This window comes from Megalops cyprinoides, chromosome 10 (genome assembly GCF_013368585.1).
Source record: "Megalops cyprinoides isolate fMegCyp1 chromosome 10, fMegCyp1.pri, whole genome shotgun sequence".
Lineage (NCBI taxonomy): Eukaryota > Metazoa > Chordata > Actinopteri > Elopiformes > Megalopidae > Megalops > Megalops cyprinoides.
This window is the reverse complement of record NC_050592.1, coordinates 6,400,001-6,426,523: the sequence shown is the minus strand read 5'-3', so window position 1 is coordinate 6,426,523 and position 26,523 is coordinate 6,400,001. Positions and strand designations below refer to the sequence as shown.

The window sequence follows — 26,523 nt, the reverse complement described above, 5'->3', positions numbered from 1 at the left end:
CCTTGGTTTAAAAAATAGGGCTTAGGCCTGCTGTCCTGGTCTTACACCAGAACACGGGCCCTCAGACTTAGGGCTACTGTGTTTAATTGGTAAAACCACACATAATATGAACTTACAAGGTTAATTTTATGGTTTGGGCAGTGAGATGTGAAGAAAGTAGAGCGTAAAAGCTCAGAAATGTCCACGTTTATCGATTGCAGGGAAGCCTCCCTAACTACAGTTGTTTTTCAAACACAATTAGTTGTTTTGTTGCGCTGTTTTTTCCCCCTTTTGCCATTTTACAAATTAGCTTGGCCCAGTGTTGCACAGTGTTTTGGAGGGGAGGGCATCTTTAAATTGTCTCCACACCTCCAGCTAAGATTTCCAATGTCATTATCACCGTTGTGAAACAATGCTTTGCTAATTGACCTCCTCATCAGTATTTCCTTGAACGCCTAGGTTATGGACTGCGGAATAGGCCCTGCCCTTTTCTACTTCTCCCTTCATTTTATTTTTCTTGTAGTTTTCCCCTTTAAACTTCTCTTCTGTTTTGACGAGCCAGTGGGTCAAATGTGTTTGTCACCTGTTAACACTATCAACTACTTCTTACATAATGCACCTTAAATATTCTGAAATACTGAGTTAACTTTTGGGCCTTTACAGTGCAGTCATGCGCTTTGAACAGCCCTGCACAGCCAAGACGTTTCACGAAGTAGGCATGGGGTCTAAAGGACAGGGTAACATTCTGTTAAACTAACGGGTTTATATTTAACGTCTCCAATTTTCAATTTGAAATTCATAGGAGAAAACAACAATGCTTTACAAAGAAGTTTCCATTCCTCCTAGTCCAATTATGTTGTTTTCAGAAGGCTTCTGTGTAGGACTATGTATGTATGTATGTATGTATGTATGGAGAATAGTGACATATGTATTGACTGAATCATTTAAGGATCTCTGTGTGTGTTTTGTTTGTCAGGGGAGATAGGAAATAGGAGATCCTCATTTGCTACGTTGATACTGAAAGTGTCATTTTTGCCAGTGTGCTTACCACACCCTATTTGCAGTGCAAAGGCACATATTTACTCTTTAACCTGAGGCAGGAGTCGTCAGCCAGACTCAAATGATTGACACTCCTACTTATTGCAGGAATTTCGGTGGATATTTATGGTGTGTGACATCACAAAGGGCCAGTGTGTTCATTTTCAGGCTGGCACATGCAGCCACATTATGTGTCACACATCCCACACTACACAGTAATGCACCATCACAGGAAATGAGTCCATTCCGGCACTACACCAAAAGAAGCCAAAGCAGTTCCTGTGTCAGGTATTGCCACACCTTAATTCAGCCAGTCCGGTGACCTTTGCAGGGAACTGTCTGCCCTTGGTCCTCTCTGTCCATGTCCTGACTGTCCATGTCAGGGCCGCTCCTTTTTCTATGAGGAGAAGTTGTTCCTGGAGTGTTATCCAATGTGGGTTTCCGATTTCAAACGATGTCGGTCTGCCCAGACCTGCCCGTGCTCTGCGGCCCGGTGTTATCTCTGGCTTGTAGGAACTCGATTCCCACAGTCTGGCTGTTAGCTCGGTGGAGCTGACTAGATAGCTCCCTTGCATTGCAGATACACAGGGAGAGCAACACACAGAAAAAGGTAGGGTTTTCTGCCTCTCAGCAAGTTCGCCCCATATGGTACCATTATTCTTAGAGAAAGGGTAGAGAATGGGGGTGGGTGGGCTGTGGGATCGTTAACACATAAATTTGTTTCTATGAAGGGGCCTCAGGAAGGTCATCTTACAAAGTGCTACCTTGCGTGCTCGTGTATAAAAGGTAAAGTTAGCAGCAGTTGTGGTCTGTCCTGGTCATTTCCGGGGTTGCCACTCTGGGGGAACCATCTGCCGTATTAACATGAAAAGCTGCTATTTTCCCCACTTGCAGTTTAGATCTAGGTGGAGCATTTGTTTCCCGGCTGTGATTTAAGGGTTACAAATGAAGTTCCAGTCTTCTGAGTTCTTTGCGAGCTGCATATTTTCAACAACCCTGTAAACATTTTTAGGAGCTGCTGTATTGTGTTTACAGCAAGAAGGCACAGTCCTTTCCATAACGGGGAAAATGGCCACATACAATATGGTTGTATCTGCTTCGCCTTCTTGTTTGTTGAGGCTGTAATTCAAATCCAGTGTGACATTGCCATATCTTTTGCTATGCCTTCAATATACACAGGGACTCTCAGAAATGATTCTCTGGCAAACATATTCTTATTTCTCATAAAACATGTGTTATTCCCTTATGGTGGAGTTTCAGATAATCCAGGCTCTTTTATCACATTTTGTTTGTCTTGATTTTACGGTTGACTCCATGTTGGGATTCATGGAGTCTTTAACTGTTCAGGATCGACGACCACTACTGTTGTATGGTTGTGCTGTGCTGTCTCATTATTTTAGTCGAACAGTTCCAAAGCAGGTGTTTGTGCCTGTTTGAGATAGGACCACCTCCTTTTGATGTCACTGTGCTTTCCAGGAATTTTTCCAGTCCAGTCATAATAGGACATGCTAGTAACAACGGGAAGCCCTAAATTAAGGAATGTGTACACTGCAGTCTGTGGTGTTTGTGTTCTCATGTTTCCAAAGGGAAACTCATTCATATGGGAAGATGCTGGGTGGTGTGCCTTTGTCTGTGGCTCTTCAGTAATCATGGCTGAATCTCCTATAAAGCACTATGAAGACTACAAATGCAGAAAAAAATCCCCTTCCCTTATTGACTCAACCGTTTGTAATGAATTGGCTATGATGTCGAACCCCTGGCATAAACAAATCATTGTTAACCTCTTGTAATGGAGATCCTTACCCAAAATTGCTGTTTTTTTCACCGGAGTATGTGTTATTTAGTTATCATCAGTCCAGCCCAACTGATTATTGTCAGGTTGTTTTGTGCCACACTGGTTTAAGGAGTCTGATTGCCTACTATGAGTTAGTGTGGCAAAATGTCACATCGGATTTCCAGGAGAAGGTGACTCAAAGGTTGTTCAACAAATGGAAGCGCGGCTGTGTTGCTCCACAAATTAATCTCAATGGGACTTCCTGTTGTCACCGACCCCTTTGATAGAACAATTGCTGTCACACACTGGAACTTAAAGAACTGCAGGGTTTTTATTTAAAAGAGATGGAGGGACAGTGTACTGTATCATTACAGTGACTCTTGAACTGCGATGAGAGTGTTTTTTATAATGACACAAACTGTGGTCACATCATTATCCCTCTGTGCCCCGGACAGGTGGTGGGTGTAGGAAATGCTGCTCATATTAGTCATCCCTAACTAATGTATTTTGTGTATTTCGCAAAGCAAAAATGCTCATTCTCTACAATTTGTGAAAAGGTGGCATAATAGTCTGGGGCCAGACAATATCGCTCTGTTCATTAAAAAAATGGACGTGCTTCCGTACGGATTCAGCAGCGATGTGTTGTTAGAAGGTAGATAAAAAAGTGAGGATGGTAGGAAAGTGACATGGTCAGGCCTCATGCTGATGTGATCTGAACCTCAGGGTTTTGGGCAGAGGGGGCAGTGCGGGGAGGGTGACCTGACTTTGCAGCATTGTCCTTTCCCAGGTGAGTTCAGCCGCAGCCCTAAGGCAGGTGGATAAGAGCACATCAAAGGGGGCCAGGTAATGAAAGTTACAGTCTGCTAGTCCAAAGGTATTCCCTCTCTCACCCGTCAAGTGCAACAGCAGTTGGTGGGGGTGGGGTGGCGGGGGGTGGCCGGGGGGGGGGGGGGGGCGGGGCTGTAAGCTGACACCAGAATGGAATTTGGAAGCAGTCTGCCAGCCCCTGCCCGCTTGTGGAATTCAGAATTCAGTTAAATCGGACTGTATTGGACACGCGTGATGGGAGCTCAGTCCAGCTCCATCACTTCCATGTCAATTACAGTTTGTCCATCTGTACAGTGACTACAGTATCTGCTGGATTGTGCTATGCAGGGAGGTCACAATATGGGTTAACCAATCAAGCGAGACGAAAAGCCACTTCTTTTCTTTGTGGCTAAATTTAGAGAGGAAATTTGACTGTGATGGTCCATCTGGCACTAAGATCCATGGGAATCGGTGTCAAATTGTTGTGGTTTACAGAAAAGTTTTTTCCGTTTTGACCTCTTGACACCAAGCTTGGAATGAATCAGCACTGTGTTCCACAACATTATTGTGGAAGGATTTGGTGACAGAATCTGAGAGGGTAACCAAAATGCCATTTCTTTGGACCTCTTCTCTGGTTCATATTCAGGAGGTGCTTGCACAGTAAATTTCTAATCTTTTATTCTAGTCATTAATTCTTTAATTGCAATCCTAAAATCCTCTAATGTAGTGCATTTTGATTAAGCATTAAGTTTTGTTTATGCTTGCTGTCTGTATGAAAAATAGACTGTTGTGGGTATTGGAATTGTGAAGTCTAAATTTTAATTGTGTGAGTTTGCTATTCAACTATAGGAGAAGTTTGGAGCAAGTAATTAGAATGACAAAGTGCTTTGCAGGGGCTGATCTTTAGAATTGCTGAGCCAAAAACCACAATTTACTGATCGCATGTGAAGCTGTCTGATGTTGAGATGCAAGGCACAGCCATGGTCTAAATGAGCCACATTTGCATGTGCGGCGGACGGCTTCCTTGTTTTAACTGGCCCTCGTATTCATGAGTTTACCGTGATTTGTGTCGCTTTCAAAGTAGAACCGAGGTGGGACCATCACTTGTGTGGATGGGAAGAAGCGTTTTCATCATTGGAGTCTTGAAGGTCCGTCATTTCTCATGAAGGCTCCTTTTGAAGTTATTTTGAAAAATACGTTTTGAGATCTTGGTCCAGTTAAACTAAGAATTTTAACAGGGTATTGAGATTTTCACATGAGTCTGTGTTGTCCTTAAAACCTTCTTGATGTCAGTTTGTAATTTACAGTATATATTGCTTATTATCACTTACTGTTTACAGGCAGTTAATTATAGAACAGAAGGAACAATGTGAGGACAGTGGTTATCAACAGTATTGGATCTCAGATGATTGTTTTACATTATGAAACGCTATTGTGACAAAGGTGTTAGGTGCAAATTAATTAATCTTGTGTCATACTCCCAAGTGCTTTTCGTAGAAATAAGGTAAATCTGTGTCGATACGAACCACGCACATAACAATGCACTTCCCTTAAAGCAATGCCAAAATGGAACGCCTCTGTTGGGAAGCTGAAGGGGACATTTTAGGAATGTTTGATTCACTTCAGACCTTCCTTGGAACCAGGAAGGTTGTGAATTTTAAGCAGGTGCGCTACAGCCCCTCCCCTCCACCTTCGCTCACCCCTCAGAGCCTCCTGCTAGGCCTCCGCTCGTCTCTCTCGCCCTCGGTTTTTTTTCACCTGGTGTGACTCAGTGCTGAAACTGTGTTGAAACTGAACAATCGACATGATTAACTTTGTTGTTTTGGCCCCAGGCTTTTTTGGCTTGTGTGTGAGGGCACTGTTACAGAGCCAGGCCTTGGTTGATGAATTATTTTGTTGCTAGCGTCCCTTTCGCAGTAAAGCAGCGGGCTTGAGGGGGACATGAAAGCATTTTATAGACCTTGATTGAAATCTCACATTTTTTTTTATTGTCTCATGAAGTTTTGTCGTTGCCTTTTTTCTTATTTTATCAAAATTCTGTTTGCCTGTTTTGTAAATTGTTACAGTGAGAGCTGTGGGCCTGAACAACCACCTCTTCCAAGTGACGTGTACAGGTGAATGATGTTACCATTAAGAACACACCAAATGTCCTTTACCTCGGTGGCTGTGTGTCCGTTACACCAGCTGCACAGCAAGGAACACAAATGTTCATGCCTTCAGCATGTTGACTCTAACTTGCCTTGGCGAGTGGAATTCATAGAGCTGACATGCATGAGCTGCAAGCGAACCATGTCTGTTTGCCTTGAGATTTTCACACTTTCTTCCCAACATCAGCTTGAGGTTTGACTCCATTAGCAGTTGAAGAAGCATAGTCACTGATTGCCTACAAAATTGTCAGAAACATCAATCTGCATTAGGTTTCAGCACGCTGAAAATATAGGTGTTTTTTTAAGTGTAGAGCTGTCAGTGAACCATATCATTTATATTCAGTAAAAACAACAGGCTGAAAGTCATCGTTACATGCTGTGCACATCACAGCGCCCAGTAGAAGATTGCCAAGAGGATTTAAGAATATGTTGCTCACCCAGGAAGACAAAAATGGAAGCCATCTGGAGTAGGAAAGGCTATATCAGTGTTTTGATTTACCCTGCAAACAGCTTCCCCAGATAATGCACTAGGCGGCAAATGGAGAATAATGCACTTTTGCACATGCACTTAGAAGTAGAAATAATGGCTGGCTTAATTGTTTTGTAATTTTGAGGTAGAGTATAAATGGGGAATTTGAACGAATTAGTCAGTGAAGCAACAGGTTGTAATCTCTGCCAGTGCCTTTCAAAATAATTAACCAAGGAAGTGTATCAGTGATGTATGAAGCCATCCCGCCCCGACATGGATGCCTGGACATCTCCATGGATCTGTCTGCTGTACACAACAATTAGCCTATCATTCTGCACGTCTGCACTTCTCTCAGTCATTTCCATGGGGACGTTCAGCACAAAACCTTGATTTGCTGCTAATGAGGACTTGGGTCTGTTGCTGCCGAGGCCACCTAAATCATTGATATGCTTGTGTTTGACTATAGCGTCTTGCTAGTTTTGAAAAAAATGGCTGGCTGTGAACACCTCGGAATGTGAGCAACAGTGTGCCGACTTACTTCAGCCACTGAACATACCGACGTTAATGGATCAGTCACCGGTCTCCTCATAAGTGGGGGATATCGATTTCCTTATTAGTCTTCATCAGCTAGACATTCAGTGCAAGCTTCCCTGGCTAATGAGATGATGTACAGTAATGCTTATGCAACAGTATGTAAGTCATATGTAACATGGTCAGTCCAGAATGATCAGTCAAGCAGATGTCAATATGTGCCGAAATAGGGATGGGTTTGTCAACACGCCATTGATATATGTTTACTCTTGTCTTATAATTGGGGGCAACCACGATGCATGCAGACTGCATTTACATTTATTCATTTGGCAGATACTTTTATCCAGAATACCTTGCAAAAATTACCTTGCAGTAGGGTTTGCCAAATAGCCATATGGGTACTGAATCATTAGTGGCATTCCTGTGGTATAGCGCCATTGTGGGAGTCATTGCTGCAGTAGGTTTTCATCATTTTCCAGCAGCAGAGACATACTCTCGACAAGCTTTTTCCTGTAATGTATATAGCTTATGCACAAGTGTTTACCACAGCGTTAGGAGAGGAAGGGGTCAGAGTTTGGGGTGCCAATATGTAGTCTGGATAGGTGAGGTTTCAGTCTGGGTTGGAAAATGATCAGTGACCCCACTGTCCTGACAGTTGTTGGGAGCTCAATCCAACACCTGGGGGGCTAGAGTTGAGAAGGGATGCGAGTGACCCTTCCAAGAGGGCGTGACCAGGTGTCCCAAGGTAGAGGAGTAGCTCAGTCTGACAGGAGTGTGGTGATACAAAGTAAGTATGAGGGTGCTGTTCTTGTTACTGCTCCTTAAAGGGTCAGAACCAGAGTTTCTAAGCCGTCTGAGCCATAGTATCCAATGTAGAGGGATGACGAGATTGGGTATGACATGAGTATTTTGGCTGGTTGTAGATCAGGTTGCTGCGTTCTGAATGAATTTGAGAGGCCTTATTGCATTTGCAGGTATGCCAGCAAAAAGAGAACTGTAGTAGACCCATCTAGCAAGCATGAGGGCCAGGGAAAAGAGTTGTGATGAAACCAAATAGGCACATTGACTTTAGAAACTAACACACTCATATCTTATACATGTGGGAACAGCTATACAGCAATTCAGTCTGCTGAAATATTTGATTATTTTGACTGTATTGAGAATAATTTTGCCAGGTATCTTATGTATCATTTAGCGAGTACTGTAAATTTTTTGAAAAGCCAGTCAGTATATTTGATTCAGTATAAAAGTAAAGTCAGTATGTAAAAGAAAATGCTTATGTTAGAAGGCCTAGATTCTCTTTTCTTCTCAAATGAGTCAGTGTGGCAAGTTTCAAACCATCCTTGCACCGTAGTCTGAAAAAACGAAAAGTCCCAGCCCTACATTAATTCTGTTTTTGTGAGGTTCATTTCAAAGCATTTCGACAGTTCCTTTTGTCAGCCTGGGGAAGACTCCTGTCGAAACACATTATGTGCTCGCTGTGATGGAGGTGGAAAGCCATGTTGCTTATGTTCTCTAATCCATATCTGAGCTCTGTTTGGGCTAGTCAATTGTGACCCTGTGCCACAAACAGGAAATGGTCCCATTTGTTAAAAGAAAGTACTGCTGTCTTTTCCCTCCCCTTGTTTATATCAGCCCCCTTCAGCTGCCTGTACCCTCAGCTCTGCTTTGAGTTTTGTTTTACTCATGAAATAATCATCCATCTGTCAATTCATTTGAAAACTAATGTACTTTGGTGCATTATGTTATTTATGAAGCTGCAAAAAGGGCATTCCAAACAAAACCTGAGCAGGTTGTGTTCACCTCACTCACTGATTCTTTCTGGAACCATTTCCAGATATGCAGTATTTTCAGTAGCTAGCTAAGTAACAAACACCTTTGTTACGACCTGCATATAAATATATGTAATGACTATTAAAAGATATAAATATTACCAGACATGTCTCTTCTACAGTCTGATAGGAAATGGGGGGGGGAAAATGTATGACAAAGTTTTTGGAGTAAACCAAAATAATCTGAAAAATTGCTTGAAAATAACTTTCGATTTTATGGCCCGTCTGCACATAAATTAGGTACTTGTGCTGTATTTGTCACGCGCTCCTTCAGAGTGAGTCTGTATTGAAATACTCATGGGGCTTTTGATATTCCAATTGATTTTCTCATCTTCACTTGCACTGCTGAATATCAAGTAATTGCTTCACTTGATGAGATGATTCTTGGGTGCTCTGTATTCAAGTCTGTGATGTGCTACAAGTGCTGATGGGCAAAACATGAAATTTGCAAGATGTAGAAAATGGCCTAAGCTACATCTGAGGATGAAAATGGGGAGGGGAAAAAGTGGTTGTGTCTTTTGAGCTAATTGAGATCAATGGTTAAAGTGACTCATTTAAAATTGTACATTAATCAATAAAAATAATAAATTGCCTGACGCCTCTGTTCATCTGCTTGGAAACTGTACAGCGTTACAGTTTTATCTCCATCAAGGGAAAACGCAGTAGTTTCTTGTCCAAATTGGCTTTCCCTTTAACCGTGGTTTTCGAGTGTTCACTGCAGTCCAAAGCTTTGAGTATAACAGTTTCTCTCTCTGGTTATCAGCGTGAACATTGTTGTAACTGTCACAAGCTTCTTGAGCAGAATTTGCTTCGCAAAGAAGTACTCATTAACCTCCCGATGTGGGTTCTGATCATTGATAATGAGTGTTAGTAAAATGTCTCCATTAAAGTTTTTAATCTAAACTTACTGAAATTCACCGTTTTGGAAAACTAAGCATTATGAATCCAGCCTTTTCTATGCCACTGCCATGTCCTATGAGTGCCAATTTGAGGTTGCCCGAGTGAGGGTGTAAGGAAAGAAAGGTGCTGATGTGCTGTTTCTCCGCACCACGCCTAACAAGACAGCCAGGGATATTCCTGTTAAACTGGTTTGACTGTTCGGTTCTCGGTTCTCCCCCCCCCCCCCCCCCCCCCCTCCCCTTGGTAGTGGGAGAAAGAACATGTTTACGGCTTATGTTTTAAAGTAACAAGCCCTCTCTTAACAATGCTAGCATGTGAAATCGGTTTCGCCCCTGCCTTTCTCTCTGTTTTCGGTATCATGCTAAGCCAGGTCATCTGCTCTGCACGCTCTCTTACCCCGGGTAGCTTACATTTCTTAGTTTTACGTCTGACCTTGGCAGTAGTGACACCTTCAGCTGCTTTGCATTTCGCTACTGGAGCATGTGGATGGAGCTGCCGTGCCTGAAGGCACAGCAGTAGTAGCTTCTGACAGCACACGAGTCTCTCCGTTTGCCAAAACCTTACTCTGCAAATGCTCCCTATGATATCCCTGTGTATTTTTCTCTGTACAAAGATGTAAAATAGCATGTCCTTCTGGATCAAAGAAAGCCTTAATGGGCCGGTGTTGGAAAACGTCCCTAACTGTTAACAAATGGATGAAGATGTGATTAATTTTTTGGGGCCAAGTGAGGTTGGGACAAAGGCAATCTAATGCTTTAATTAGGCTCAGATCACGGGAAACTGATGGGAAAGCCTGAAGCGCTCACTGACCCCCCTCCCTAATGGCTCCCTTAATTCTGTGCCATGATTGCCGTTAAAAATTCCAATTAGGGGGCATGTGTGAAAACTCGACTGCAGCAAAAAAAAAAAAAAAAAGTAGCTTAATTGTGGTGAGTTATAATTTAGACTTTTATAATTGAGCCCTGATCTTGAGGGGAGTTGCGCCTGACAAATTGATTTAAGACCAAAGCAGTTGGCCGTCTCCGTTGGCTGTCGGACTGCACTCCGCGTGGACTGTGGGCACAGAGGCAATTGCGAGCAGTGATTGAGTGGAACGCTTTTATAATCACCTCTCAGGCGGTGCGGGGAGGAACAGATGCAGAAGAAGCCTAATACTGGCTGTGTAGTCTCCGGCAGCACCCTGCATACCAATGCCCTGCCACTTGATCATTGTGGAAAGAAGTAAATGTAATCATTTTGTGAATCGGCATTGTACACACGTCGCCTGAATGCTTAATACAAGGCAGAGGCATTGGCAAGGCAGCTTTGCTACAGTGTGTCCATAACAACTGCTTTTTTTGCCGTTTGAGTAAATGCAACACGAAAGGCTTCTCTATGGCGTTTTCTCTCTGTTTGTAAAGAGATGCACACATTTTATAGGTCGCTAGACAGGCTTTGCAGGGCAAGGTCTGCTTTCAGAGGGGTGTGTGTGAGGTCTTTATTAGTATTCGTTTGTTTTCTTTTTGGATTTCTTGTTGACATATGAATATATGCATAATTTTTAGGGGGTGGGGAGTTGGTTTTTGTTTGTGGAAATTATTCTCCTGGGTTTCTGGGCTTTATAAAAACTCTGCCCAGCTCATAGACCTGTTTAATGGATCTCCGTTCTCCTTGCACAATAGCGTTACCTGCAAGTAGGGGCATGGGTGTGGCTCGCCCACTACAACATGGAAAATGCGTCACAAGCGAAGCCTCTTCCTGTTTTTCTGGAGTGTTCCCAAATGTCGTCTTTAGGTATCTGTAAGGTTTGTGTCAGGACTTGCCCTGTGTGCCTGTGTATTCTTCCCTCCCTTCAGAATGAACGCATTCGTAGAATCACGCTTCCCCGCCAGTTCACCATGACTGGATATTTTTATCAGCAGTTTTCTTTCGGTCTAATTTGGGGCAATTTGTTCTGTTCTTTGCGAGGCTTTTATATTTGAAAAGTTAAGTAAAGACCTGTCACTAATGTGGCGTGGATGGTGTCAGAGTATTGATTATACAAGACAATGGAATTGCCTGGTCATAAAAATTACGTCTGCAAAATTGATTTGTCTTTCAGACGAAGCACAGACAAGAGCCTTGCTGATTGTATTAATTACATTTTTTTAACTGACATTACAAGTAATATCAGTTAAAAAAACAATCACGGGGGACAGATTTTCCATTCTCAAAAAGAGCTGGACATTTCAAAACCAAGTAGAAGTTCTTCTTTACACGTCATCGTGATTGATGTGAAGTATTAGTCAGCGATTTTGCCTTGTAAATTAAGGAAGAGGGCAGATCATTGAACTCATTAACGCACATGCTGACAGTTCAGAATTACCCTAGCGCATCTTTGATGCATGGATGTTGACTGCACTCAGATTTTTTTCCATGCTGCAACATGAACCAAGTAAACAGCTTAACAGATACCTGTGGAGGGGATGGGGAGAAATGGAGTGTGTGTGCATGTGTGTGTTCTGAGTATGTGATACAGAACATTTGCCAATCTTCTTTAAGGGACCTCTGATAAGTATCCCCCTGGTAAATTAACAGCATTCATGCACCAATTCAACAGCAATACATTTAAAACAGAGACAACGTTAATAAACACTGTAAACAGTGTATAATAATTATATTAATATAAATATAATATTTATCCTTTTTTGATCTGTGTTCCCCTGGCCTTTTCATTCACTGGTGGTTTGCCTATAGCAACTGAGCATTATCAACAAATGATTAACTGGTTTGCAAAGCAGTTCACAAAACTGGCTCAGTCAATTGAATCGATGGAGAAAGAAGAAATACTTGAGTCTCGGCTTCTTTTTCATGCTATGTGGCAACTTGTTTGAATAAAATGAATGGTTCATTTGTTACACAAAATGGCTCTCGATGTTTAAAAGACACACAAGGCTGTTCTCAGAAAATTATCTGTTTATTTTTCCAGGTTTAATGCCTGCAATTTTTGTCATTTGAACTTGAAGTTTAAGCATCAATTGTGACATGAAGACTATTTCGCATTTTTATCTAAAGTGGTGTACTAATAAGCAACCTCTCAGCTTTTGAACCCTTTAACTGCATAGCATTGCAGATCATCCGCATCATAATCTCCTCCATAGTTTGATGGTAGAATGGCAAAGTTCATTTTTCATATAGTATATACATCATATATAATGTGGAAACTGGCATAGTTTTTATTTCAGTACATCAGATGTCATTACCTTGATGTCAAGTAATTTGGTTCATTGTCAGGTGAAAAGCAAGATGGATTTTGTTTTTTTTTTTTGGAGGGGGGGTGGGGGGTGGGTTGTCATTTACAAGTTTACTGTATTTGTGTTTCCATGTTTACCAGCTGCCACCCATGTGATCCCAGTGTATCTTCAAGATTGAGTGCAATTTCATCATAATGATGTTGTCTGTGGTCTCCCTTGTGATTTCCCCCCCCTCACACCCATTTGACAAATGAGCCTAAATGTACGTTTTGAACTGCCTTGCTCATTGATGGCATCAGGTCTGTTGTTTACCTGCGATATTTGCGTGTGGCAGATGAGAGGCTGGCAGTGAGAAGCAGCTGTCAGAGAAGCGCACTCCTGTCAAAAATTCCCGCTATTTAAAAATGGATTTTCCTCAATAAGAATTTAAAGTCAGGATGGGTGGGTGATGCTAAACAGCCTAGCCTGCTTTGAAAAGCAAACGCTAATAAGGAGTGGAGAAGGTGGCAGATTGTTTGCGCTGTTTTAATGCGGTAATTTTGTCATGTTTCTGTTTGCATGATGTGCAGTCAATATCTGCAACCTCTTATTCAATGTAAATAAACAATTATGGTTTCTGCAGCTAAATAGTTCACTCCCCAGTGACTTGTTCTGCTTCTGCAATGTGACATGCTTAGAACTTACCAATAACTTGAAACTTGAAAAGGGCTACAGGCTATTGATGGTAGTGTAAAAAAAATCAGTTTTTGATTAGTTGTTCCATCATATGATTTATACCATCATATGATTTATACCATTTATTAAATAATTTATGCTACAGGAGGAAAGCATGCTCTGGGTGGAATGCATTCTGAATGACTGGTGGGGTAGTGACTGAGGTAATGAAGTCATTGATTCACTGATTGGTCTCTTTCTGTCCTCTAGGACCGTAACGGGCGGCATGAGCAGGTCACCTTTCTGACCAATAAAGAGAAGATGGCATCAAAGAGGAAGACCGGGGTGGTGGTCGGGGTCGTTCTCGCCGTGCTGGTGCTAGCTGCTGTGGCTGGTGTGCTGATATGGCTCTTCGCGAGTAAGTTGTGTCGACTCATTTCTCAGATTTAACCTCTTCTTCGTCCTATGGGAGGCAAACCTGTGCTCACAGATGGCAGAATTTTGTACTCTAACCGGTAGTAAAACTGCTGTCGTATGCAGGTGCGTTTCACTGAGGAGGTAACTGAGAGGAGCAACAACTGTGAATTTTTTTTTTTTTTTTTTTCCGCTGAATTTCATTTTAGTTGTTTTTCAGTATGGAAAGAACACTGGCCTATCAGACAGCAAGAAACAACAAGTGAAATGCAGACTAAGCCAAAGCATCCCAAAGTTATGAATAAAAAGTATTTAATATTGATATTCACAGATAAACTACATTTTTTAAGATATGTAAAAAATGGTGATAATAATAAATATAAATAAATGAAGAACTAATACACAACATACAACACACAACACATACACCTGTACATGATTGATATGAAAAATTGATATGAAAAAAGAATGTAGTGTATAGAGATGCATCTAAAAATATATAAAAGCTTAGAGAAGGGGGTGGAAGATTCAGATGCTGATCAGTGTGTGGTTGTCTGTACAATATATACACCATATCCTATGCTTGAGTAGCTGATGCGTGAGCAGAATTGGTAACTGCAATACAGCCCTTCATTTGAACTCTGCCTCTAAAATTACCCACTATTGTACCACAGTCATTTCAACCAGAGTGCATCCAGCCAGGAGAAGCTATTATTTTGTATGGGGGGGAGTGAGAGAGTATGCAGTGAGCAGTGAGTGGCATGCATGGGTGAAGAGTATACAGTATCTGTTTACCAGCGCTGTTCCTTTTCCTGGAGTTTTTTTGTTCTGTGTTCCTTTTTTACTGTTACCTGGAAGGAGAGCAAGAGCGAGAGGAGGTGAGAGAGCAGGAGAAAAGAAAAGGTTTGTGTGTCAGTGGAGAAAGTTATACCTTTTATTATCATGCCTGATTAGCGTTTATGTATTCTGTGTGAGTTTGAGTTGCTTGTTGAATTGAAATTGGGGGAGACGAGGAGAAAGACAGACAGAGAGACAGGGAGACACAGGCAGAGAGGGAAGATTCTTCATTCAGCAAAAACAAATTGCTGACCAGAGGCTCAAGGGATGAGGACATGCCCAAAGCACATTGTGGAAGGTTCCAGTGACTCCATCATCACAGGCGGTACGTGCTGGGCTTGGTGCCAGCTTCATCTGACAGCGCGTATTGGAGGCATCTTAGGCTTTGCGTGTTTGCTTAAAAGGAATGAGACGACAAGAACGGTCATTTGTAATTAAACACATTTACCAGATTTTTCCCTGATGCAGTGTGAATATTCAGGAATATTGTGGAATTTGTGGTCCCAAACCCAAGTATTACTAGCATTTTGCACTGCATTGCATGGTGATTACATAATTGATATGAAATGTTGACCTCTTTGAAGGTTGCTCTCACCAGACATTTTATCATTTTGTTGTAAACGCAGCACACCACGTTCATCGTTTACATTATAGGTTATTTTAGCCGTAGCAATCTGCTTTATTAGAATCAACCTGCTAAAATAACACCACCTGTCAATCTCTTACCTCAGACATGGTGAGCATTACAGATATTCAGTCTAACCAGACATGCTTGGTGCATAACAAGCAATATTTATTTTGGAAAGAAATATGATCTTTTTTTCCAGTGAAATCATCTCTAAAGGTTCTGAAAGAATGCCTTACCCAGATCCCCCATTAGGGGTCAGTGTTTTCTTTTTATGCACAAATTGACAGGAGAGGTAGCTTGAAGTGGTCTGAGTGCAGCAGTGTCGTTTTGCGCCTGTTCCTAGGGTAAACGTTTCTCCTCTGAAACGGTAGTCACTGCGCGTGAGCTTGCGCATGCTTTCACAAAGAAATTTCATCCTCTTAATATGTTATATAAAAAATGAATAAGTAACTTGGTTCTTCTAAGCATAGTGTTTTTTGTCCAGTGTAAAGCAAAAAAAAAAAAAAAAAAAACCTTTTCTGCTGACATGACACAATGGTGTAGCACTCATCGGGACTTCAGTTAGGTTTGGCTTGGAGGCTGCAGTATAAAGACATGTTTGTTTAGGTTCCAGGGCATAGGTGTTGATTTTCAGTATGAGAGAAGGAAGCACATCTGAAAAATAGCATATTGCGAGTACATGTATCTACACTGTGTACAATTTTCAAATGTTGAGCTGCCCCAGCATGGAAATGCCTGATTCATTAACTCTGAAGCGGTAGTAGCTACTGTCTCTGCACATTAGCAGCAGAACGTGTTTGTAAAAGACATTGTGTGATTGCTGACATTTCGTGCCACTTGTACATGGTCATACACAGAACAGCCTGCTGTTACAAAAAGGTCACGGTGATCCAGGGATGGAGGGTTTCATTAATTCTGGATTTCCGTATACCCCATCTTAGATGCTTGACTGAAGACCTTGTGAGAAACTATGTCACCTGCTATTTTAGGCCTAAAGCAGTGGCCTACCTAATTACAGGGCCATTCACTCTCTGGAGGGCAGTGCCTGCCCACCTCAGGCATGTTATATCTATCACGGTGGCTTCACCGTAGGGCTTACAACACATTATTTACTAATGAGACAGTACCAGTCAAAAATTTGGACACCGCTTATTAAGATAGTGGGAAACGTGCATTCAAAGGCTTGTGCTTAAATACTTGAAATTGTTTCTTGGACATCAACTTTGCTGTTTATATTTGTCTATGTATGAATTTCTCTACAAAATGTGTAAAAATATTTTTGGATGCTTTGAAGAATTTAAAATATAAGATAGTTTTGATGTCTTTACTATTATGGTAAAATGTGGAAAATATTAAAAATGAAGAAAAACCCTTAGGAGTAGGTGTGTCCAAACTTTTGACTGGTACTGTGCAGGAGCAGTAACTATGGAATTTAGTATTTTACTGGTTGTGACTACATCTGTTAGTCTCAGTTGTTGCAGAAATGGACTTTTAAGAATATATTTCTAACATAATTCTGTTTTCTATTATTTTAAATCAAGCATACTCCAGTGTTACAATGGATAAATAGTGATGTCTTGTTTATTTATTTTTTCATCTTTGTGGTCAAATGACATAGAGATATTAATTCCAGCGAACATGTTATACATCTAAAAGTCTATCTCTACTAGTGGGAGATTTGCCATATCTCAAAACTGGAAACTACATAAAATATAAAAATCCATTATTCTGTTTGAGATAACAGTTAAGAACAGCCTTCATTCTCCATCCATTTAATTTCGATAGATTTTAGTGACAAACTAACAACTGCAAACTGGGAAAAAAGTGAACTTATGCACAGTCATGGCTGGAGGTAACCTCAAAGTCTTCCAAAATCATCTTGAGAGAGTTTCAGCACAATAAAGGTTTCCCACAGCTACACAAAATCAGTGCTGGCTAGACGTATTGCTACAGAATTACAAGCAATATAATCAAAGGCAGCCAGGTTGGGTCTTTGTAGTTCTTTTGATTGGAATGATTACTTTCTTGGGGTTATTGAATTTACTTTTTCTTCATCTGATTAAAATCAAAATGTAAAGAGGAAAAATGGATGAAAATGCAAATAAGGAACGTTTAATTGGAATATTGTACAACAAAGCCACACACTACCTAAAGAGTGACGCAGAAAATCACCTCTTGCTTCTACACTTAGATGAAATACGTGTACAGTTTTAACTGGAGGGCAAGCTGCAGAAAGAGCTGGATACTCACCTTGGAAGCATTATAGTGATTTTGAACTGAATGAAGGTGAATTGCATAACCGTGCAAAACCCCTCAGCTTCAACAGAACTTGACAGTAGTGGATCCTAAGAAATCATTTCAGCTCTGTGATTTTTCCATGAAAGAACAGGCTAGTATTGGCCGGTAGCTGTGAGATAATGCAGTCGTAGACATTTTGTTTCATCCATGTCTGATGGTTTGTCTGCATGGTTCAGTTGCACACGTTGAGGCTTTCAGAATGAGGTTGTCTGGTATGCAAGCTTTGCGCCGCAAATGTTACGGCTGCCATTTTGACTGTTTTATCACTACTTCTGTTTTCACTGTTTTATCAAAATATTTGATAGAAAATGCACCATTTCAGCCATGCCATGAACACCACAGCAGTTGAATTAATGAATGTGTAGCAATAGCCTGACACCACAGAACTATTAGACCTCTCCTGGTTTCACCTACTGCACTGTCGATGGCTTTTTAAACAATATAAGAGGTTCGGGAGAAGTTCAGTTGGATCTGTCCTCATACTACAGCAGTTTGTAAAATTGAATGTTTATCTAAATGGGCAGTTCATACAAAATCAATTTTATTCCCTATTAAGTATTGAAGCCTTTTTTAATGCTTGAGCACTCGTCCTATTTGGAGTGCTGAGCACTCTTGGCCAGGCCTTCTTTGTAACGCACAACGCATTAACTAACCCCCCCCCGGTGTTGGCACGCTGCTCTCTCTGCTCTCAAGTTAAGGGCCCCAGATTGAACTCCACCCCCTCGGTGAGTCAGAAGCGGAGCCCGGCCACACGAGTGTACAGCGGGCACATGCGGCTGTCCAGGCTCAACTACAGCCAGAAGCTGGAGGACCCCCACAGCGCCGAGTTCCAGGACCTGGCGGACGACCTGGAGGAAGTGGTGAGTGAGCCATGTGTGCAGACTTTGCGCTCGTACCCATTCATAATCATTCGGAATAATTCATAAGCACGCTCTTAATCAGCGGAGGCTCGTTATTCGCGGCCTGTAGCCGCGAGCTAGCTCCGCTTCCTCGACACATTGCCTCCTACTACTACTACTCAGTGCCGCCATAGCCATTTTGGGCAAATGTGGAATGGTGTCACCTTCTGATTTTTGAATCTGCGGTGTTTTAATGTTGCTTTCTGCTGGAGAAAAAAAAATCGCCAAAGGCAAAATGTAGTATCATGACTCCAAATCCCACAAAGTAGGTGTTGGAAGAAGTGGGTCTTGTCTTGAACTGAAGGCATCAGCGGGTCTGCGTGTAGAATATTTTGTTGCTGTGGCGTGATCAAAGGTGTCAATCTTTTCAAAAGCTGTTTTTCCTGCTGCTTTTGTAGACCCAAAATAAACGTAAAGCGTGTTGCTGGTTACAGAGCAATCACAAAATACTGTACCAGTAGGATACCATTTTCATATTCATTTTAAAGCAATCCCATTTTCATGAAAAATATTCAGATAGAATGGTGTTAAAATAGGGGCCATTATAACGGCTGACCATTGTCCCTTTAGAATTGTACAGAAATTGCCGTAGGCAGGTCTTCTTAAATGGTTGTATAATCAAGCAGTATTACATTTTTACCATTCATGGATTTCTTGGAACAGTAAAAATCTGCACTTCTGTTTCATGTCTGTTCTGTTCAAAATGAAACATAATGTATGTCTCCTGCTGGAGACTATGCTCTTCAGTGGGATCCACGTGGCTCTCCCAGTTAATTTAAAAGTGCCCAAAGAGGGATATTTCAACAGTTAGTGAAAGAACTGAAATGCTGTCTTTGTTTTGCAATGAACATCCTCCTCCCAGTAATGCTACTTATGATTCAGATGAGTGATCTATCCTCACAATCTTGCGGCAAAAAAAATTATTACCGGAAGTTTTAATATTAGATTGTGCAGTTCTGTATCTCTCAATTAAATCTGTGTCAGCAAGGTCATAACTCCTGTTCCTTATTCCATAGCCAGCCGCTCAAAGCAAATCAGGTTTGGCAGAAGGGAGCTTTGTGCATTCGCTGTCCTTGATTGGCAGTCGATAAGCATTATCAGTTTATTCTTGTTTACCAATGTGGAAATGGACTCACCAGCTGTCCCAGACCGTTCAGTCTGCTGTTTAAACACGCCGGTTTGTCAGTCATATACCTTATCTTTCCCAGACACCGGAACGCAAAGGCTTTCATCTCCATTTGTTCTAATGGACGCCTTATGGCTGTGAATGTTTGATACGGTTTCAGGCCATCTGTGAGTAGAAGTCTCTCCTTCAAGTGCTCTGGTCAGCAGAATCTTTGCAATTCTTATAAAAAAAGAAGCAGACAATAAAAGGGGGAGGGACAGATGAGTGAGAGCCAATTACTGAAGCGAAACAAGGCGTTCTTAGGATACAAGGTGTTGACTGGAGAGAAATTACAGTGAAGAAAAGAAGAAACGGGGAAAAAAACAGAAGCAAGACACTGTTATGGTTTAGAACAAAGGTTAAAAAGTCCTGTAACATAAAAGGATAGCCCTCAGTTCATAAGTGGGCATTCATCAGGGTGTGTTAATGCTATTAACACCATAGAACATTGACTGCTTGCGAGCACTTGACTTGTTTTTGTTGGGCTTGTTTAATTAACAATCAAGTGATTCATTAGCCAAGCAATCGGCACGAGTCGGTTACTAATCCCTTTTCTTAATTGTATGTTGTGTTAGCATACTTTTCATAAGAAGTATTTCTATTCACAGTGAAGCATTTGCAAATATTCACTTTGCATAGCTTTATTCCTTTTTTACTGTGCCCACAACCAAGGTGTGATGGTGACATGAAGATCAGTTTATCTGTGCAGACTGCAGTTCAAATGCTTGGGAAAATTCCTCAATTTCCTTAATGGAGTTTGTTCGCTAGCCTCGCCCTCAGAGCTTGTGTGATGCAATATGCTTTCAGGACAATTTACCTCTTTAGGTTAAATGTTATAATTAAATTGATTTTACTGAATTTAGATGTGCCTCATCATTAAAAATGTCTTGTGTGATGTAATGGAAAGGAATACTGGTTTGTAAGGTACAATTAACAGGGAGAAGGTATTAGCCACCATGGGTAGAAAATATTCTGGTATTTTGCATAGGTACTGTGCAAAAGAAATAAACAGTCTGAGAGCAATAACCAGTTGCTGGGTAAGATTTATGTCTCTAATATTTAATGCTCACGAGCCTCCACTACCATACAACAAACCCCTGTTTTGTATATTTGGCTGCAAACCAAGTGTTAGAATACCTACAACAATTCCTGCAAAACTCTGCTTCTGACCATGAGCTGTAGCTCCTTCACTGCATTTCAAGGTCGGGGTTGCCTCCCCATGCTCTACAAGATTCCCCTGAAGCAGTGAGGTAGACGCACTCTGATTGTTGATCTCTTTTTGGCTTTCAGTTGGAGCAGACATACAATAATGATCCCTTCTTCTCGAAGTACTACAACAAGTCGGTCATTGCTGCCTTCAGGTAAGGACCTATCGCAGGCATGTAATTGAGGCGGGTTGAGTTCCCGTGCTGGAGTTGTGCTGTGCTCAAGTTTTCTTGAAATGGTTGCAGTCAGATAAATCTCAGAACTGAAAGCAGAGCTGTGCGTTTTGTAGCCTGACCGCAGCAGGAGTTCAAGATGACCACACCAATGAGATCCAATCCAAAGCCACAATGGTTGACCCTAACTGTAACCCGCTTTTATGTTGGGTTTACATCTAGCCTATCCTACATGCTTATTTGTATTCTATCCCTGGAATTCCCACAGAATGCAAATGTGGTAAAACTTTTTATCATTAAAAAGCTGTAATTATTATCATCATAACATCTCACCTAATAATATTTATGGAAGTGAGAGCAGCATAATCAATGATGACAAGACCTCAGAGGAGTAAGACTAAATTCAGCATGTGTACCTCATGAATGAATACAGGATCTCTGGAGCAAAAGAACAGTAACTCAATTTTGGTGCCCACAGTGAAGGGGTGCTGGCGTACCACTGGACCCAGTTCAACATCCCGGCAGAGAACCTGGAGGACCTGCCCCAGTTCACAGAGGAGCGGGTCATCAAGGTTCTGCGGGCCGGGATCCGGCAGGAGGGCAAGCGGAGCGCTCTGATGCTGATCATCACTGACATCACTGCCTCTAGTGGGTGTGACCGGGAGAGGGGAGGGGAATGGGTGGGAAGCTCAAAGGGTCATTTCAGATACTGGGGTTATCAAATACTATGTACTGGCTCATTCAGATGGGGCCTTCAGCTGTAGAAACTCATGATGGAAACCTTTGGTAGTATTACAGGATGCATGCAACATTTTCCATGCAAAATTACATTGGTGATGTGATGTCTTTATAGCTAGTCTGTTCAAAATTCAATTCATTGAGGGTTGGGAATGTCACATGGCTTTTACTGAGACTGCCTTTCATGACAGAACGGAGTAGAACATACAAATTCTGGTCCTCTTTGTGGAATTTATTTTAAAAGAGTGATTTAGTTCAATTTGCATTCTTCTCTTCCATCTTGTCCAATGTAAATTACCCTTAATGGTAATCCACATCCTGCTTTTTACCTCTTATAGCCCTTTTGAGGATGTGAGCTTTTGTCTTCCTCTCTCATTCCATTTATAGTAGAAGGGCCATCCTCAAATATTAACTAGTCTGCTGTAATGTAGAGAGATTAAGCCTGAGATATAGCCTTGCTGTAAACATTATTTAATGGTCCTGTCACGCAGTGAAGCAAGGTTGTATTGGCAGTTATGTTAAAACTGGGATAAATGAAGCTGGAAAGAAGTGGCACCTGTGAACATAATGCAGGTCTTTCTACCTCTATCTCTCTCTCTCTCTCTCATGCTCTCTTTCTTCTTTCTCCCTCACTTCTACGCAGGCACGGATCCAAGAATGGCCAGGAACCCAAGAGCAAGTGAGTTAACTTTGCCTAAACCATTCTGTTTTGCAGTTTTCCACCTCGCTTGATATCATTTTTATACCAGTCACAAAAAAACACAGCTGCTCGAGCTTGTCATCGCTACTGGTATGTCAAACCCTTCACCATTTCCCCCCAAAGGATTTTCGATGGGCATGGCTGCGAGGGGTTAGTGGTGCACTCAGATTCGGGCGCGGTGCTGCCCCAGGTCTGTAAAGTGCTAGGGAAAATACTGACATTTCTGGTGAAAGATTGAATTGTGCCTGCTATTTCTAGAATTTCTCTTCCTAGACAGTGGGTGTTGAGGGGAGAAAAGGCCTACTTTAAAATAATTTGAGATGTCAGATTTTTCTGCGCTTAAAACTGTATTGTTGCTGACGGCAAATACATGTGCAGTGGGAAGCATTTGAGAGATTTGCAACATTTCAATCCATCATGGTTCACTTTGTGTGACACTAGGGTCTTTGAGTGCTGTTCAGAACACAAACTGGCGTATTGTCCTTATGATGCACTGAACTATGCCCCCCACCCTTCATTACTGTTGCTGTCATAGGCCAGGCTTTCTCAATCAAGCGGTAGAATTGAATGGGGAAGAGATGGCATTAAGAAGTTTTTTTTCTTTGCATATTTTGCACTTTTTCTGAAATTGTGTGCGGGACAAATATGTGATAGTGCATATAGTGTTGATGCTTTGATAAATATCCCCAAGCATATTTTTAATGGAAATAAATAGCTTTCAACCGTATTTGGGTTTGTTGATCTGAGGTTGGACAGCTTTTGCAGTGTGTGCTGATAGGCAGAGTGACATCATCATGAGTAGGTCAGTTGCTTTGAATTCTCATTCCAAATTTTGAATCCCTCTATGGTTTTCTGTCTCCCCAGAGGAATGCTTCTTCCTCCTGGAGGCCAACGACAAGATCCAGACCATTGAGTCCCCGAACTTTCCAGAGAACTATCCCCCCAAGACGCGCTGCCAGTGGCAGATAAGAGCTCCCGAGCACACCGCCATCTTCGTCAAGTTCCCCTTCTTCCACGTGGAGGACGACTGCTCCAACGACTTCGTCTACATCTACGACTCGCTAAGTCCGGACGAGTCCCAGGCCATCACCAAGTGAGTGTGCATATTGCAGCGGTGACTGTTGGGGTCTGTTCCAAAGTAACAGAAGGGATTTCCACTATTGAATGTTTACCAATACACATCCTTTTAAGTTATTTGTGGTCGTTACTGAGCCAAATTTAATCAAATTTTGAAAAAAAAAATTATCCTAGCTACAGATGGACATGGAATGGATTGAGCGTTGAATAAAATTCATGGAAATAATTGGATTTTAATATGGTAATCCTATTATAGCAGAGCTGGACTGTAATTAAACGGTGCATTTATGTGAGTGAATTTGTTACGCATGCTGTCCAATGTATTCATTTAGGACATGACTCCCATATCTCATCTTGACTCCTGTTATGTCGCACTAAAAGCCCACTACTTTGGTTTCCACCACCATACACGGGGCTATGCTTCTCAGAACCCAAGGTCATTTCTGCCACAGTAGACATGTCCTTTACATTGTGCTCACTCATGACGAGTGTTTTTTCGTTGTTCATCTCAGTTGTCAGACTGAAGAAACCGTGAAATAAACAGGCCTGTTTGTGCTGAGGAGTAAAGACTCTTCCTGACTTGTGTTTGGACTGGACTCTGCCTTCAGAAGTCCCTGGATCCCTGCCGGCACAGGGGGCATGTGCCCCGAGTCCTTTTCCACACTTTTATTTCAGTTCATTTCTTTAGCTTCTCAACACCCGGTAAATCAGGAAATACCTCAAGCTTTTTGTCTGGCAGCTATTAAAAAGAAATAAGAGCCGATTCAGTGGGCCCGTGGAAAAACGTATTGGAGCGTGTGTCCCTCTCATGGTGCTGATAATTGAATTTTCATTTCGGGGGCCTGGCATCCTTTTCCTCCCCTCTCACTTCTGGGACCTTTTGAAGATTGACTTTTCAGGGAGGACCTCTTTTCAAGGTGTCGAGGTTCCTGAAGCCCCACAGTTCCATGCCTGTCTGTAATTGCAGCCTTCTGTTGGGGGGTTTTACAAACTGCAAGCTCTTGAGTGTGAATCAGATGTAGCTGCAGGCAATTTCAAGCTTGAAACTCTTCGCAGAGTAAATGTGCGTTGCTAGACGTTGCATAAAATTTTTATATAGCAGTTCGGCTGATGCCTTTATCCAAGGTGACACAGGGTTTATGAGAGCTATAATATAATACTTTACAATGGCACACCGGTGCAGGTAGATGTATTGCTCCTCTTGCTGCGTCATTCACGGCTCTGCAAGACCATCGCTGTTGGCAACTAAAGCTCTTACCGGGTTCACTTATTTGACTTTGAGACATGATCTGAATAGTTTCAAGGCAGGGAACGGTAAGTATCCCGGATACCACATATCACTGGCTACAGAAATACATCTTTGTTACCCGTGCCTGTGGTTAATTTCTGTATTGTTATACATGCGATCCCGGAGGGTCTCTCGTATTCCATCTGAACTCTTAATTGGCTAATTAAATGGATGAGTTATTTGGTTTGATGAGTTGGAACTTTTGTCCTTGCTGCTTTATTAGCAGCCGAAGTTGCTAAGACACCTATAAAATCAGCCCTAATGTGGCCTCTGAGGCCCGGGCATTTTACATGAATCTTTGGCGTTCGAGGTCATGCCGTTTCATTGGTCCTAGCCATTGGCATTTTCTGACAAATGTGGTCTGATGAGGTCATCGTGGTCATTTTCATTCCGCTGTCCCACAGGAAGTGCGGCCAGAGGCCTCCCACTAACCCCCTGGAGCTGGTGTCCTCCAGCAACATTATGCTGATCAACCTGATCTCAGACAGTGAGATCCAGAGGCCGGGCTTCAAGGGCGAGTACTCAGTCATTCCCATAACCACAGGTAGGGTTGCACAACCTGTTCTCTGCTCCTGACTTGCCTGTATACACACACACACATGCACACACCTGTATGCACACTCTTGCCGCACACAGAGACGCATACACACTCCTGTACACGCACCCATGCCGCACATAGAGAGGCACAGACCGCACACACACCTGTATATACACCCATGCTGCACGTACACACACACACACATACACGCACACACACACACACACGCGCGCACACACGCACACACACGAGGGCTGGACTGGCACAGTTTGTCTAGCACATTTTGTGAAGACTGCACAAAGTGGGTTGTAACTAATCTTGTCCTTTTGATTTACCAGTTTCAATTGGTTTAAAAATGACCTGCATGAGAAGTAATGCTCTACAGAGAATGGCGCTAATTGATTTGCGATGGCAGCACTGATGGCATTTTGTCTTCGGTCAGCTGTGTTCTGTGAACATAATGAACGTCTTGAAACGATGTCTTCCATTAGGCATGGACTTTGTTTTGCTCAAGGCTTTAATGTGCCCTGTTTGGGGATTTCTGTGATGCGTTCTGCTGTGCAGTAGCCAAAGTAACATTTGCATCCCAACCTGTTCTATCTTCCACAATAAAGATTATGGTGTAGTTTCCATATTGTTCCCTACATGCAAATACATAGCTAAGAAACATGTTAATACCACGTGCCACCCCTCTTTGGTTGAGGGGATCAGCTTACTGATGGTAAGTTGGTTATATTTTTTATGTGTGTGTGTGTGTGTGTATATATATATATGAAAAACGGGACTTCAAAATCCCATACTTTGCAGCTGTGCAGGCAGTATCGCAGTTCAAAACTGAGTAATTACACGTCATTGCATTTTTTTGAATACTGTTACATTCTTAGTATATGAGCAGAAATATGAAAGAAATTACTAATTTTTTTCCAGCAGAAAAGATTTAACACTTGGGTATCGGGTAAATGTATTGTGAAAGTAAGGTGCAGTGAGACCATAGAGGTGCGACCATTGCGGCAAGGCTGAGAAAGTGAAACCCGACCTCACAGGCCCCCTGTGTCACTGTGTGTGATATATTTAAAGTGGGGTTGCACTGCTATATGGCGGACACACGGTTCGTGCCCTACTGCGGAATTTGGTTGTAAATCCGTCTCGATGGGAGGAGGCCGGCGATCAAATGCCTGCAATTCACTCATGTCTCGCATTAGCCTCGGAATTTATACAC

The 26,523-nt window shown here is 42.1% G+C and overlaps 1 protein-coding gene across 1 annotated transcript in view; it reads left to right on the top strand.

The window, feature by feature from the left end:
• zmp:0000001114 (suppressor of tumorigenicity 14 protein homolog) overlaps positions 1 to 26,523 on the top strand; it is a 36,893-nt gene that overhangs the window by 590 nt on the left and 9,780 nt on the right. Inside the window, exons 2-8 of the mRNA XM_036538029.1 lie at positions 13,614 to 13,761; positions 18,214 to 18,380; positions 20,875 to 20,945; positions 21,442 to 21,611; positions 22,345 to 22,380; positions 23,266 to 23,494; positions 25,171 to 25,310. Coding sequence (XP_036393922.1) covers positions 13,614 to 13,761; positions 18,214 to 18,380; positions 20,875 to 20,945; positions 21,442 to 21,611; positions 22,345 to 22,380; positions 23,266 to 23,494; positions 25,171 to 25,310 — 961 coding nt within the window. The remainder of the gene's footprint in view (positions 1 to 13,613; positions 13,762 to 18,213; positions 18,381 to 20,874; positions 20,946 to 21,441; positions 21,612 to 22,344; positions 22,381 to 23,265; positions 23,495 to 25,170; positions 25,311 to 26,523) is intronic.